The sequence below is a fragment of the Rhinopithecus roxellana genome, chromosome 21, assembly GCF_007565055.1.
Source record: "Rhinopithecus roxellana isolate Shanxi Qingling chromosome 21, ASM756505v1, whole genome shotgun sequence".
NCBI classification, from domain to species: Eukaryota; Metazoa; Chordata; class Mammalia; order Primates; family Cercopithecidae; genus Rhinopithecus; species Rhinopithecus roxellana.
In genome coordinates, this window is record NC_044569.1 from 65782841 (window position 1) to 65799263 (window position 16423).

The following is a 16423-nucleotide window of genomic DNA, read 5'->3' on the forward strand; positions in this document are numbered from 1 at the left end:
TTCCATAAACCTATCTTGGCTATCCTCTTATGCCTAATTAATCTAATGAGTCCTCATTGTAGGAATTCCACTTTGCTTCTTTTTCACAAATATTACTATAACTGATTAGGGAATGTTGACAAAATGACACACCTACTATTTTACATTGAACAAGCTCAGTCACCTTTAATAGACTCAAATATAATGAAACATCAAGATCTCAAGCTATTTATTTATAATATAATGTATCATGTATAGAAATTGTATGCAGATGTTTAAACATATAACATAGCTTGATTGGGATGAGGAACATTGTAGGCAGATGCTTGTTTTTCCCAAAAGTTCTGCAACAGCAAAGTGTAATCCATCAACAACTTTGGAAGTAAATGGAAAGAGATCATGAAATCCAATTGCCTGCCAGTTTAGCACAAACTTTAAAGATTTCCTGGCTCATGTTTGTAAAGAACAGGCATCATTTCTTCTCCTGTGCAAGGCAGAGTGCTGTGAGCTGGCTGGGTGCTGTCAACCTCCCTGAATCTTTGTGAAACTCAAGCCCTCACACCCGAGGCTATAGCTTACAAAGCATATTAGAATAAAAGGGAACACATACATATGGAAAATGTGATTGTGTGATTTTTCTTTGTTATTTAGTCAGTCACATTATGATTGACAAAATAACAAAGAACATCAAAAAGCTGAGCCCCAGAAAAGGTAAGTTGGTAAAAATACGAATTCATGGAGATGAAAGTGAACTAAATTTAATTGTGAGCTCAGGATGTCATGTCCAAAAGGATATGACCAACTCTCAGAGTCTTACATATGTGAGAACCTTTTTAGTATTTTATTCTGGAACAAGAAAACAAGAAGCATAAAGGATCTGTCCTTGGAAAGGCAGCCCAGGACAGTCTCGGGTACAAGGACACACTGAGGGGCAGCACATGGAGCTGATGGAGCTTGCTCTCCATGGCTGCTCCCCCTTTATAGATCACTGATCTCCATGACCTCTGAGCAAATGGTCGTAGAGACAGGCACTCAGCACACGGGCCAGGCCATGAAAGAAAAGGTGGACATTTGAAGTGTAAACAGAATAAATACACACTTTGTGACCACAATGTTTATCACTCTCAGAAGGAACTGCAATTTAAGGAAATACTTCAGTTCACTAGGAAGTACTAAAAGATTTGAATGCAAGATACTTTCTACCACTCAAGCTACAGTCACTAGGACTAAGTCGTTCTGCTTTCACCCTGTTCTACTTAAGCTTTTTTACTCCTCTTTATTGAACATCCAATACAGGCTATGGCCTGTATGACCATTTGCTCAGCCTTTATGGACCTTAGTTTTTATCTGTAAAAACTCAAGTTTTACTTTTTGAACCCAGAAGAAAGGTATTTTGCACAGCACCCCTGATAAGATATGATAATGATGAGGCATTTTTTATACTGACGGATTATCAAGAATGCGTGTCCTGGCTTTTCTTTGTAGAACATTACCAGATGAGTGTGTTGGAATCAGCTCCAATTAGCTCCACTGTCGGGAGAGTGTTTGCCAAGGACTTGGATGAAGGCATAAATGCAGAGATGAAATACACTATTGTGGATGGAGATGGTGCAGATGCCTTTGACATTAGCACAGATCCCAATTTCCAAGTTGGTATCATAACTGTGAAGAAGGTAATCCAACTCCTTTTTCTAAACCATTTTCATGGGTGCTTTGAATGTTTATGAAATGCTAGTAAGGACTGTTGTATTATTGATATGCATTGCTTCAAATCCTCTGATAAAAGCGCTTTCCTATTTTATTTAAAAAAAAAAAAAACAGAAAACCTCTTAATTCTTATGTTTACACGCAAACACTGGCTGTGCCATCATTTTACTGAAAAGGTACCAGGTCATGATAAAAATATATTATAAACATATTTCTAAATACATTCCCTCTACCCAGTCACTTAAAAAACTGTTGTAGCTTAATTTTCTAATGATGTTAATGACTTGATCAATATTTGCACTTGAATAACACATGCATTGTAGCATCCCATACATACCAATAAAGCAAGCCATAATATTATTTATGAATCAATAACATGCAGGCATTTTTTAATTGCTTCTCAAAGATCTGTAAATTCTAATTAAACTTGAAAAAGCTTTATCAAACATACCTGCTGAATGGCTGTTATCACTTGAAATTCCTTTGTTTTATGATAAGGTACCAAGATAAGCTATCGATTCTTTCTGTGACATAAAGCACATATGGATATACTCAGCTAGAAGATAAAACTTTTTAAAAATTGAATCTTTAACTCCCTAGCAAATATATATCTAATGAAATACATTAGTTTTAAAACTCATTGATTTAATCTTCCTTCTCTATGTTGAATGTATTTTAAAACCCAACATATTTTAAATGATATACTCAACAAATATTTATTGAGTGCCGCCTATGTGCCAGATATTGTTATAGGCATTTAATATAGAGTAAATAAAACAACCAAAAATCTCTGCCCTCATGGAGTTTACATTCTAGCAAGGGAAGAAGACAATCAAAACATCAAGTCACTAAAGTAGTTTATTAGAAGGTAATAACTGATATGGGGGGGAGCAGAATAGAACAAAATAAGTGAGGCCAGGAAAGCTAAGATGGTTTCCAATTTAAACTGGAAGGCTGGCTAAATGCCCATCAATCAAAGAGTGGATTAAAAAAACTGTGGTAAATATATATGATGGAATACTACACAGCCATAAAAAGGAATGAACTAACAGCATTTTCAGTCACCTGGATGAGATTAGAGACTATTTTTTTTTTCCTCCTTCTTTGAGATGGAGTCTTGCTTTGTCACCCAGGCTGGAGTAAAGTGGCACAATCTCGGCTCACTGCAACCTCTGCCTCCCAGGTTCAAGTAATTCTCCCAAGTAGCTGTGACTATGGGCGCACACTGCCATGCACGGCTAACTTTTTGTATTTTAGTAGAGACAGGGTTTCACCATGTTGCCCAGGCTGGTCGAGAACTCCTGAGCTCAGGTAATCTGCCTGCCTTAGCCTCCCAAAGTGCTGGGATTATAGGCATGAGCCACTGCACCCGGCCGATTGGAGACTATTATTCTAAGTGATGTAACTCAGGAATGGAAAACCAAACATCATATGTTCTCACTGATATGTAGGGGCTAAGCTTTGAGGGCACAAAGGCATAAGAATGATACGATGGACTTTGGGGACTTGGGGGGAAGAGTGGCAGGGGGTGAGGGATAAAAGACTACAAATATGGTGCAGTGTATACTGCTCAGGTGATGGGTGCACCAAAATCTCACAAAGCAGTACTAAAGAACTTACTCATGTAACCAAATGCCACCTGTACCCCAACACCCTATGGAAAAACAAAATTAAATAAACTGGGTGGTTGGGACTGGTATCACAGAGAAGTGGCATTTATGCAAAGACTTACAGTGAGCAGAGTCACACCACTGAGTTAAGCAGGTTAACAGTGTGGGAGGTTCGCTATCAGTGACTCTTTGTGAAAAGAGCACATGGCAGTCCTAAAGAGAAGAGAATGGGCATGAACTATTGAGGAAAGTGTTCCAAGCAAAAGGACCACCAGTGCAAAGGCTCTGAGGTGGGACCATGCCTGCTGTATTTCAAGAACAGCAACGGTGGGGTCATAAGGCTGAGTTGAGTGGGGGACTCTTAGGAGATGAGGTCTGAAAAGTAACAAAGGAGCCAGATCATTTAGGACCATATAGGCTAACTATAAGGACTTTGGTTTTTACTCTGAGTAAAATGGGGAATGACTGAAGGATTTTTAACAGATGTATGACATGGCTGGGTTTTCATTATAAAATACTCAGTAGGCTGTGTTGAGGTGGGGGGAGTTTAAGGAGAGAAGGATGAAAAGAGGGAGACCAACTAAGAAGCTACTGCAATAATCCAGGTAAGAGATGATGACAGTTTCACCTAAGTAATGGGAATGGAGGTGATAAGAAGTGGTCAGAATCTGTACATAATTTGAAAGTAGAGCCAACAGGATTTCCTAAAAACGTGGATGAGGATAGGGAAGAAAGAGAAGAGTCAACCGAGCAATAAGAAGAATGGAGTTGCCATTAACTGAGACAGGGAACTCTGCAGGTAGAGCAGGTGGCAGGGGTGACAAGTATTGGAATTCAGTTCTGGACATACATGTGACATTTGCAGAGTCTATTAGACATCAAGTAAAGACATGTCATGGCTTTGGTTGTAAGAGTGAGGAGTTTGTAGAAGGGTCCTGGGCTGGAAATACGAATTTGGGAGTCATAAGCACACAGATGGTACTTAAAGCAAATAAAACAAATGAGATTGCAAGGGACTGAGCATAGACAGAAAGAGGACAGTGAAACGAGCCCTTACGCACCCCAACATGAAGAGGTCGGAAGGAGTGTAAGGACAGGCAAGGAGACTGAGGGGCGACCAGGGAGGCAGGAGGAAAATGGAGAAAGTACAGTGTTCTGAAGGCATGAAGAATGTGTTTCCAAGGGATAGAGTGATCACCTGTGACAAACGCTGCTACAGGTCAAATAAGAACATCAGGAATTCACCACAGACTTTAGGAACATGGAGGCCACTGACAACCTTGACAAAAACCACAGTTATAACATTAAAATGTAACTCAACTTAACATGTGTTTATAATAACTTTTTTCTATGCTATCTGATAGAACTGAATTAACACTGCTTGAGAAGGGAATAAGGGACGAGTTCATGTTTGTTCTGTATTCATTTAAGATGCAATCAATCACAGCAAAGGAACAGAATCACAGCAAAGGATCCAGAATTCCACCAACCAGAAATCTTTCTATCCTGTACACAATGATCTTGAAACAATGCAAAAGGCTGAGATTAACTTCTAAATTATCAACTAAATCTAGATGTAATTAAAATACTATAATTTCTTATTCTCATTCTTTGAGAATTAATATCACATGCTAGAATTATAATAGGTGATTAAAATAACAATACTATTTTGGTATATGTCATAGGTTCCCCTACTATGTGGTATGCCTCAAGTAAACAATAATACATTGCTAACCATAACTAGTAACTGTAAATAAGGGAAATACTCAAATTTTTGAATTACTGGGTTTTTCTTCTTTTTTTTTTTTTTTTTTTTTTTTTGGTTTGAGACAGGGTCTCACTCTTGTCACCCAAGCTGGGGTGCAGTGGCACAATCATGGCTCACTGCAGGCTTGACTTCTTGGGCTCAAGCAATCCTTCTACCTCACCATCCTAACTAGCTGGGACTATAGGTATGTGCCACCACAGCCACCTAATTTTTGCATTGTTGTTTGTTTGAGACAGGGTCTCTCTCTGTTGCTCAAGCTGGAGTGCAATGGCATGCTCATGGCTCACTGCAGCCTGTAGTCCCAGCTACTCAGGAGCATGAGGTGGAAGGACTGCTTGAGGCCAAGAGGTCGAGGCTGCAGTGAGCCATGATCATGCCGCAGCCACCTATTTTTGTTGTTGTTGTTGTTTTATTTTGTTGTTGTAGAGACAAGGTCTCCCTATGTTTTCCAGGCTGGTCTCAAACTCCTGAGCTCAAGCGATACTCCTGCCTCAGCCTCCCAAAGGCCTAGGATTACAGGCGTGAGCCACCGCAACCAGCTTGTTTCTTTAGTACGAAAACTCTATTCAAACAATTAAGCAACCAGAAAAAGAACTTCGGGGGTTCTAAATATTTAAATGTTATCTTATGTCTTAAAATAATGTCTGAGATAATTCTAAACAATAAAATAATATTTATGTCAGATTATCACAATATAGTTTAGACTTTATTACAAGCCATTTGTTTTAAAAAGTCTATTAACTATAACAACTCTGTCTCTGAAAGAAATCTCAAAATGGGTTTTCTTCAGCTCCCTTACCTGCAGAAAACATGAAGCCTCTTAAGACGGAGTACTGTTTTTCACTGTCATTACTAAAACGATATCTATGTTTAATCAAAATACATATCAATTTTGCCAAGGTCACTTTGATTTCTCTTCTGAACTTATGAGCTGCCAGAAAATGGAATTAAGAAAAGGGTCAATAAGTTGGGTAGATGGACAAATCACGCATAATAAATACTTTAGAGGCCACTGACTGCTCAGTCTATGGCTTTGGAATAACATTCACTCAGATGTCTGCTCCACGCCCATCTTCCCACTTTGTCATTAATAATGTCATATAAAATTGAAACAAAAGTTCTGCTTTTGATTTATTTCCCTTAGGCCTATTATTTGTCTAAGAAGCACATACTTTTTCAAAAAGAGAAATTGAGTTGAATTGATAGAATTGGGTCTTTAGGAAACCACACTGATTACTACCCAGTCCCTTGGGTCTTTTTAGCTTTTAAGTAATCAATCAATTTTCAGTCTCTTAACTTAAATGCTTGAAGTATAATTTGAAATATATAATTTTCAGGATGTTCTTTATTCTGAGTGAGCATGATGTGCCATTTTCTAGTCTTCTGCGTATCTTCTGTCTTACAACAACAAGAAGCAATTGTTTAGAGTCCATTCTCTTCTTAGGCAGGTCACAAAGAACAAAAATTCTATATTTCATCAAATCTGAGATGTCATGAATTATAAATCTCATCATTGTTTTATGGGTCATTGAAGAAAAGTTCTTGCCAATTTAAATAATACAATGCTTTCTTATTTCTTAGTGTCTGTAAAGCACTCTTGTAGACACAGTTAGACAAATTTGTTTCACCAGTGTTAGATTCACTCCATGCTGCTGTTTCCATGCTGTTCTCCCTACACAATAACTCTTGTTTCAATGCCAAATCATAATATAATATTTTAAAAGATATTTTAGAAGGCAATAAAGCTCAACACGTGCAGTACCAACAATGTGCAAAACTCCGCTGAAGTACAACATGAACAGCTTGGACTAGGTCTGCCTTGCACGGGCAGTAACGACTGCTGCTTATCAAGATCCCTTTGCCTCCCATTGACACTAGAGCAACTGTAAGGTATTATCAATTGGAGAAGCAATGCTATTTCTAAAATATCAAAACGTCTAAAACTGTGCATCTTAAATTACTGAAATAAATTTAAGTGGTAAATACTACCACTCAACCAGTAAATATTAATACTCACATTGAGAAACTTTCTGTACTGTTCAATGTAACAATTTTTTTTAGGTTTTTGCTACCCTTTGAGTTTCTGGTTTTGCTAGGCACCGGGGAATAAAAATCTGACTAAGTCATAGCTTTTGCCCTTGAGTATGGGGAGTGGGATCAACACAGAAAGAAATATCTGTAATACGAAAGAAAAGCTATAAAAGAAGTATAATAATGTACTGTGAGAACAAAGAAAGGAATACTTAATTCTTCTTAATTAGTAATTAAAGTTGCATTACTATTTTGTGCCATAATTTTCATGACTCAATTTTTAACGATATAATGGCTTTTTGTTTTTGTATCCTCTAACTTGAAGACATTTCTTGAATTTGGAAATTGGGTTCTCAGATATTATTGGTTTTTTATTTTCTATTATGAATACAGAAACAAATAATTATTTGATATTTAAAATAAAAAGAACACAAACTATTCAAGAGGGAAAAGCCAAAACTCACATTATCAAGTGTGGGCAATTTTAATTTTAAGAGTTGAGCACAGTGGTTGCAGCTTCTTGGGAGGGAGGTGAGAGCATCTCTTAAGCCTAGGAGTTTAAGACCAGTCTGGGCAACATAAGCCAGAGTTTGTCTCAGTAAATAAATAAATAATGAACTTTAGAGTATTGAGGGCAATGTTTCATTTCCAACAATGTGGAAGTGAGAGAGGCAATAATCTTAAATAGTTTAGAAGTCTTAAGTAACTTACTTTAAAATAACTTCAATAATAATTAAAAACTCACTCTAGTGCTTTCAACAGATGCTGGAACAATCGGATACCATTTGCAAAAAAATAAATAAATAAGCCTGAGTTATACACCCACAAAAAAAACCTCAAAATGAATCATGCACCTAAATGTAAAAACCTAAAACTAAAAAATTTGTAAAAGGAAACATAGGAGAAAATCTTTGTAATCCTGATTGGACAAAGATTTCTTCCATGTTACACCAGAAGCCCAACCCACCAAAGAAAAAGTAGACTTCACTGAAGTTAAGAATTTCTGCTCTTCAAAGGACACTGTTGTGGCCAGATGGCTGAATAGGAAAAACTCCGGTCTGCAGGTCCCAGCAAGATCAGCGCAGAAGGCAGGTGATATCTGCATCTCCAACTGACTGAGGTACCTGGCTCATCTCAATGGGACTGGTTAGACAGTGGGTTCAGCCCACAGAGGGTGAACTGAAGCAGGGTGGGGCGTCCCCTCACCTGGGAAGCGCAGAGGGTGAGGGAACTCCCTCTACTAGCCAAGGGAAGCCATGGGCGACTGTGCTGTGAGGAAAAGTGCACTCCAGCCCAGATAGCACACTCTTCCCATGGTCTTTGCAACCGGCAGACCAGGAGACTTCCTCAGGGTGCCTACGCCTCCAGGGCCCCGGATTTCAAGCACAAAACTGGGCGGCAATTTGGGCAGACCCTGAGCTAGCTGCAGGAGTCTTTTTTTTTTTTTTTTCTTTTTTGGAAAGAAACCCCAGTGGCGCCTGGAATGCCAGTGAGACAGAACTATTCACTTCCATTTCCAGTGGATCCCACCTCCATGGAGCCCAGCAAGCTGAAATCCACTGGCTTGAAATTTTCGCTGCCAGCTCAGCAGTCTGTGGTCAACCTGGGATGCTGGAGCTTGGTGGAGGGAGGGGGGTCCGCCATTACTGAGGATTGCGTAGGCAGTTTTCTCCTCACAGTGTAAACAAAGCCACCAGGAAGTTCAAACTGGGCAGAGCCCACCACAGCTCTGCAAAGCCACTGTAGCCAGACTGCCAGATTTCTCCTCTCTGGGCAGGGTATCTCTGAAAGAAAGGCAGCAGCCCTAGTCAGAGACTTACAGATAAAACTCCCATCTCCCTGGGAAAGAACACCTGGGGGAAGGGGCAGCTATGGGTGCAGCTTCAGCAGACTTAAACATTCCTGCCTGCTGGCTCTGAAGAGAGCAGCAGATCTCCCAGCACAGCACTCAAGCTCTAAGGGACAGACTGCCTCCTCTAGTGGGTCCTTGACCCCCATGGCTCCTGACTGGGAGACACCTCTGAGCAGGGGTTAACAGACACCTCATACAGGAGAGCTCCAACTGGCATCCAGCAGGTGCCCCTCTGGGAAGAAGCTTCCAGCGGAAGGATCAGACAGCAATCTTTGCTGTTCTGCAGCCTCTGCTGATGATACCCAGGCAAACAGGGTCTGGAGTGGACCTCCAGCAAACTCCAATAGACCTGTAGCAGAGGGAACTGACTGTCAGAAGGAAAACTAACAAACAGAAAAGAACAGCATCAATATCAACAAAAAGGATGTCCACACAGAAACCCCATCCAAAGGTCACCAACATCAAAGACCAAAGGTAGATAAATCCATGAAGATAAGGAAAAACCAGCACAAAAAGGCAGAAAATCCCAAAAACCAGAACACCTCTTCTCCAAAGGATTACAACTCCTCGCCAGCAAGGGAACAAAACTGGACACAGAATGAGTTTGCAAATTGACAGAAGTAGACTTCAGAAGGTGGGTAATAACAAACTCTTCCAAGCTAAAGGAGCATATTCTAACCCAATATAAGAAAGTTAAAACCTTGAAAAAAAAAGAGGAATTGCTAACTAGAATAACTAGTTTAGAGAAGAACACAAATGACCTGATGAAGCTGAAAAATACAGCGTGAGAACTTCGTGAAGCATACACAAGTATCAACAGCCAAATCAATCAAGCAGAAGAAAGGATATCAGAGACTGAAGATCAACTTAATGAAAAAAGCATAAAGACAAGATTAGAGAAAAAAGAATTAAAAGGAATGAACAAAGCCTCCCAGAAATATGGGACTATGTGAAAAAACCAAACCTACATTTGATTGGTGTACCTGAAAGTGATGGGCAGAATGGAACCAAGTTGAAAACACTCTTCAGGGTATTATCCAGGACCAACCTAGCAAGACAGGTCAACATTCAAATTCAGGAAATACAGAGAACACCACAAAGATCCTCCTCAAGAAGAGCAACCCCAAGACACATAATCATCAGATTCACCAAGGTTGAAATGAATGAAAAAATGTTAAGGGCAGCCAGAGAGAAAGATCAGGTTACCCACAAAGACACGCCCATCAGACTAACAGCGGATCTCTTTGCAGAAACCCTACAAGCCAGAAGACAGTGGGAGCCAACATTCAACATTCTTAAAAAAAAGAATTTTCAACCCAGAATTTCATATCCAGCCAAACTAAGCTTCATAAGCAAAGGAGAAATAAAATCCTTTATAGACAAGCAAATGCTAAGAGATTTTGTCACCACCAGGCCTGCCTTACAAGAGCTCCTGAAGGAAGCACAAAATACAGAAGGGAAAAACCCGTAACAGCCACTGCAAAAACATACCAAATTGTAAAAACCATTGACACTATGAGGAAACTGCATCAACTAACAGGCAAAATAATCAGCTGGCATCATAATGACAGGATCAAACTCACACATAACAATATAAACCTTAAATGTAAATGGGCTAAATGCCCCAATTAAAAGACACAGACCGGCAAATTGGACAAAGAATCAAGACCCATCAGTGTGCTGTATTCAGGAGACCCATCTCACATGCAAAGACACACATAGGCTCAAAATAAATGGATGGAGAAATATTCACCAAGTAAATGGAAAGCGAAAAATAAACAGGAGTTGCATTCTTGTCTCTGATAAAACAGACTTTAAACCAACAAAGATCAAAAAAGACAAAGACGGGCATTACATAATGGTAAAAGTATCAATGCAACAAGAAGAGCTAACTATCCTAAAATGTATACGCACCCAATACAGGAGCACCCAGATTCATAAAGCAAGTTCTTAGAGACCTACAAAAAGTCTTAGACTCCCACACAATAACAGCGGGAGACTTTAACACCCAGTCAATATTAGACAGATCAACGAGATAGAAAATTAACAGGGATATTCAGGACTTGAACACAGCTCTGGACCAAGCAGACCTAATAAACATCTGGAGGTCAACAGAATATACATTCTTCTCAGCACCACATCAACAATCTAAAATTGACCACATAACTGACCACATCAACAATCTAAAATTGACCACATAACTGGAAGTAAAACACTCCTCAGCAAATGCAAAAGAATGGAAATCATAACAAACAGTCTCTCAGACCACAGTGCAATCAAAGTAGAACTCAGGAATAAGAAACTCACTCAACACACACACAACTACATGGAAACTGAACAATCTGCTCCTGAATGACTACTGGGTAAATAACAAAATTAAGGCAGAAATATAGTTCTTTGAAACCAGAACAACATACCAGAATCTCTGGGATACAGCTAAAACAGTGTTTAGAGGGAAATTTATAGCACTAAATGCCCACAGGAGCAAGTGAGAAAGATCTAAAATCAACACCCTAACATGACAATTAAAGAAACTAGAGAAGCAAGAGCAAACAAATTCTTTTTTTTTTTTTTTTTTTTTTTTTTTTTTTTTTGAGACGGAGTCTCGCTCTGTCGCCCAGGCTGGAGTGCAGTGGCCGGATCTCAGCTCACTGCAAGCTCCACCTCCCGGGTTTACGCCATTCTCCTGCCTCAGCCTCCCAAGTAGCTGGGACCACAGGCGCCCGCCACCTCGCCCGGCTAGTTTTTTGTATTTTTTTAGTAGAGACGGGGTTTCACTGGGTTAGCCAGGATGGTCTCGATCTCCTGACCTCGTGATCCGCCCGTCTCGGCCTCCCAAAGTGCTGGGATTACAGGCTTCAGCCACCGCGCCCGGCGAGCAAACAAATTCAAAAGCTAGCAGAAGACAAGAAGTAACTAAGATCAGAGCAGAACTGAAGGAGATAGAAAACCCTTCAAAAAATCAGTGAATCCAGGAGCTAGTTTTTTGAAAAGATTAACAAAATAGACAGACTGCTAGCAAGACTAATAAAGAAGAAAAGAGAGAAGAATCAAATAGATGCAATAAAAAATGATAAAGGGGCTATCACCGCTGATCCCACAGAAATACAAACTACCATCAGAGAATACTATAAACACCACTATGCAAATTAAATAGAAAATCTAGAAGAAATTGATAAAGTCCTGGACATACACACCCTCCCAAGACTAAACCAGGAAGAAGTCGAATCCCTGAATAGACCAATAACAAGCTCTGAAATTGAGGCAGTAATTAATAGTCTACCAACCAAAAAAACCCCAGGACCAGACAGATTCACAGCCGAATTCTACCACAGGTACAATGAGGAGGTGGTAGCATTCCTTCTGAAACTATTCCAAACAGTAGAAAAAGAGGAACTCCACCCTAACTCATTTTATGAGGCCAGCATCATCCTGATACCAAAGCCTGGCAAAGACACAACAAAAAGAAAATTTCCAGCCAATATCCCTGATGAACATCGATGTGAAAATTCTCAATAAAATACTGGCAAACCGAATCCAGCAGCACATCAAAAAGTTTATCCACCACGATCAAGTTGGCTTCATCCCTGGGATGCAAGGCTGGTTCAACATACACAAATCAACAAACGTAATCCATCACATAAACAGAACCAATGACGAAAACCACATGACTATCTCAATAGATGCAGAAAAGGCCTTCAACAAAATTCAACTAAATGCTAAAAACTCTCAATAAGCTAGGTATTGATGGAACATATCTCAAAATAGTAAGAGTCATTTACGACAAACCCACAGCCAATATCATACTGAATGGTCAAAAACTGGAAGCATTCCCTTTGAAAACTGGCCCAAGACAAGGATGCCCTCTCTCACCACTCCTATTCAACATAATATTGGAAGTTCTGGCCAGGGCAATCAGGCAAGAGGAAGAAATAAAGGGTATTCGAACAGTAAAAGAGGAAGTCAAAGTGTCCTTGTTTGCAGATGACATGATTGTATATTTAGAAAACCCCATCATCTCAGCCCAAAATCTCCTTAAGCTGACACACAACTTCAGCAAAGTCTCAGGATACAAAATCAATGTGCAAAAATCACAAGAATTCCTATACACCAATAACAGATAAAACAGACAGCCAAATCATGAGTGAACTCTCATTCACAATCGCTACAAAGAGAATAAAATACCTAGGAATCCAACTTACAAGGGATGTGAAGGACCTCTTCAAGGAGAACTGCAAACCACTGCTCAGGGAAATGAGAGGACACAAACAAATGAAAAAACATTCCATGCTCATGGATAGGAAGAATCAATATCGTGAAAATGGCCATACTGCCCAAAGTAACTTACAGATTCAATGCCATCCCTATCAAGCTACTTACTTTCTTCACAAAATTAGAAAAAACTACTTTAAATTTCATATGGAATCAAAAAAGAGCCTATATAGCCAAAACAAGCATAAGCAAAAAAGAACAAAGCTGTAGGCATCACAGTACCTGACTTCAAACAACACTACAAGGCTACAGTAACCAAAACAACATGGTGCTGGCACCAAAATATAGACCAATGGAACAGAATAGAAGCCTCAGAAATAATGCCACACATCTACAACCATCTGATCTTTGACAAATCTGACAAAAACAATCAATGGGGAAAGGATTTCCTATTTAATAAATGGTGTTGGGAAAATTGGCTAGCCATAGGCAGAAAACTGATACTGGACCCCTTCCTTATACCTTATACAACATTGACTCAAGATGGATTAAAAACTTAAACATAAGACCTAAAACCATAACAACTCTAGAAGAAAACCTAGGGAATACCATTCAGGACATAGGCATGGGCAAAGACTTCATGACTAAAACACCAAATGCAATGGCAACAAAAGCCAAAATTGACAAATGGGATTGAATTAAACTAAAGAGCTTCTGCACAGCAAAAGAAACTACCATCAGAGTCAACAGGCAACCTACAGAATGGGAGAAAATTTTTGCAATCTTTCCATCTGACAAAGGTCTAATATCAAGAATCTACAAGGAACTTAAACAAATTTACAAGAAGACAACCCTATCAAAAAGTGGGTGAAGGATATGAACAGACACTTCTCAAAAGAAGACATTTATGCAGCCAACAAACATACAAAAAAAAGCTCATCATCACTGGTTATTAGAGAAATGCAAATCAAAACCATATTAAGGTACCATCTCATGCCAGTTAGAATGGCGATCATTAAAGAAGTCAGGAAACAATAGATGCTGGAAAAGATGTGGAGAAATAGGAATGCTTTTTTACACTGTTGGTGGGAGTGTAAATTAGTTCAACCATTGTGGAAGACAGTGTGGTGATTCCTCAAGGATCTAGAACCAGAATTACCATATGACCCAGCAATCCCATTACTGAGTATATACCCAAAGGATTATAAATCATTCTACTATAAAGACACATGCACACGTATGTTTACTGCAGCACTGTTCACAATAGCAAAGACTTGGAACCAACCCAAATGCCCAACAATGATAGACTGGATAAAGAAAATATGGCACATATACAATATGGAATACTATGCAGCCATAAAAAAGGATGTGTTCATGTCCTTTTCAGGGACATGGATGAAAACATCATTCTCAGCAAGCTAACATATGAACAGAAAACTAAACACTGCATGTTCTCACTTATAAGTGGGAGGTGAACAATGAGAACACATGGACCCAGGGAGGGGAACATCACACACTAGGGCCTGTCGCGGGGTGGGGGGCTAGGAGAGGGATAGCATTAGGAGAAATACCTAATGTAGATGACAGGTTGATAGGTGCAGCAAACCACCATGGCATGTGTATACCTATGTAACAAACCTGCACGTTCTGCACATGTATCACAGAACTTAACATATAATAATAATTTTTAAAAAGGACACTGTTAAGAGAATGAAAAGACAAATCACAGATTAGGAGAAAATATTTGCAAATCATATGTCTGATAATGGACTTGAATAAAGAATATACAAAGACCTCTTCAAGAAGACATAGAAAGATGCATCACGAGGCAGTAAGGAAGTGCAAATCAGAACCACAATGAGATACCACTTTACACACACTAGGATACATAAAAATTTTAAAACTGGCAAAACCAAGTGCTGACAAAGATGTGGAGAAACTAGAGCTTTCATACACTCCTGGTGGGAATTCAAACTGGTACTGCCTTTCTGAAAATTCATCTGGAAGTTTCTTATAAAGTTAAAAATATATTTACAATCCTACAACTCCACTCCTGGGTATTTACCCCAGTGGAATCAAATTTTATGCTCACACAAAAACCCTGTATGCAAATATTTATAGCAGGTTTATTCATAACTGTCAGAAATTGGAAAAAAACACAAATGTTATCTCTAGTGAAGAATGGATAAATCAACTGTTGTATATACATACAATAGAATACTACTTGGAAATAAAAAAGAACAAACTCACCAGGCATAGTGGCTCACGCCGGTAATCCCAGCACTTTGGGAGGCCAAGGCCGAGGTGGGCCTATCACCCAAGGTCAAGGGTTCAAGACCAGCCTGGCCAACATAGTGAAACCCTGCCTCTACTAAAAATACATAAATTAGCCAGGCGTGGTGGCACACACGTGTAGTCCCAGCTACTTGGGAGGCTGAGGCAAGAGAATCGCTTGAACCCAGGAGGCAGAGGTTGTAGTAAGCCCGGATCACACTACTGCACTGCAGCCTGGGTGACAGAGTGAGACTGTCTCAAAAAAAAAAAAAAAAAAAAAAAAAAAAAAAAAAAAAAAAAAAAACTCCTCACTCATGCAACATGGATGAATCTCAAATGCTAAGTGAAAGAAACCTAACTCAAAAGATTACATACTGAATGTAATTTATATGACATAATATGACATTCTTGCAATAAAAACAGGACATAAATCAGTGTTTGCCAGGGGCTGGGTGGCAGGGGAGAGGTTGACTACAAAGGGGCACAGAGTGAGGGTCACGGGGGTGATGAAACAGCTCTACAGCTTGATTATTGCTGTAGACACATGACTCAATACACTACTCAAAACCTGCAAATTTTATACTAAACATTTTAATGTATGTAATGTATGTAAATATATAAATGTATGTAAATATCTTATTTTTTAATACATACAAATTTCACACAAAATTAGAAAAACAATTTAAAATTAAAAGGGAAAACAAGTTTTGCCTAGCTCAAACCTAACATGAACAACATTGTCCACAACTGTGTTACAAATACATAAAGAATTTTAAGAGCGTATAAATGTAATTTACCAGGAAAGAAAAATGTTTCGATTTAGGGAGCAAGCATTAAGTGAGCTGGTAAAATAGTCCTTTAAACATATCATTAATCTGACTGGCAGATTTCCCTGTTTGTGAAAACTCTGCCTTTTCAATGACAACTAGGGAGGCAGGCTGGCTGGTGGAGATGGGCTTCTTGGTGTGAATGGGGCTTCTTGGTTTGGAT

At 39.2% G+C, this 16423-nt stretch overlaps 1 protein-coding gene and 1 long non-coding RNA gene across 4 annotated transcripts in view; one reads left to right on the top strand and one right to left on the bottom strand.

The window, feature by feature from the left end:
* Positions 1–16423, top strand: part of CDH20 (cadherin 20) — a 231459-nt gene that overhangs the window by 185369 nt on the left and 29667 nt on the right. For all 3 annotated transcript variants that reach the window (XM_030926096.1, XM_030926097.1, XM_030926098.1), the window contains exon 6: positions 1465–1652. In XM_030926096.1, coding sequence (XP_030781956.1) covers positions 1465–1652 — 188 coding nt within the window. The remainder of the gene's footprint in view (positions 1–1464; positions 1653–16423) is intronic.
* LOC115895512 overlaps positions 1–16423 on the bottom strand; it is a 285166-nt gene that overhangs the window by 183910 nt on the left and 84833 nt on the right. The window lies entirely within an intron of this gene.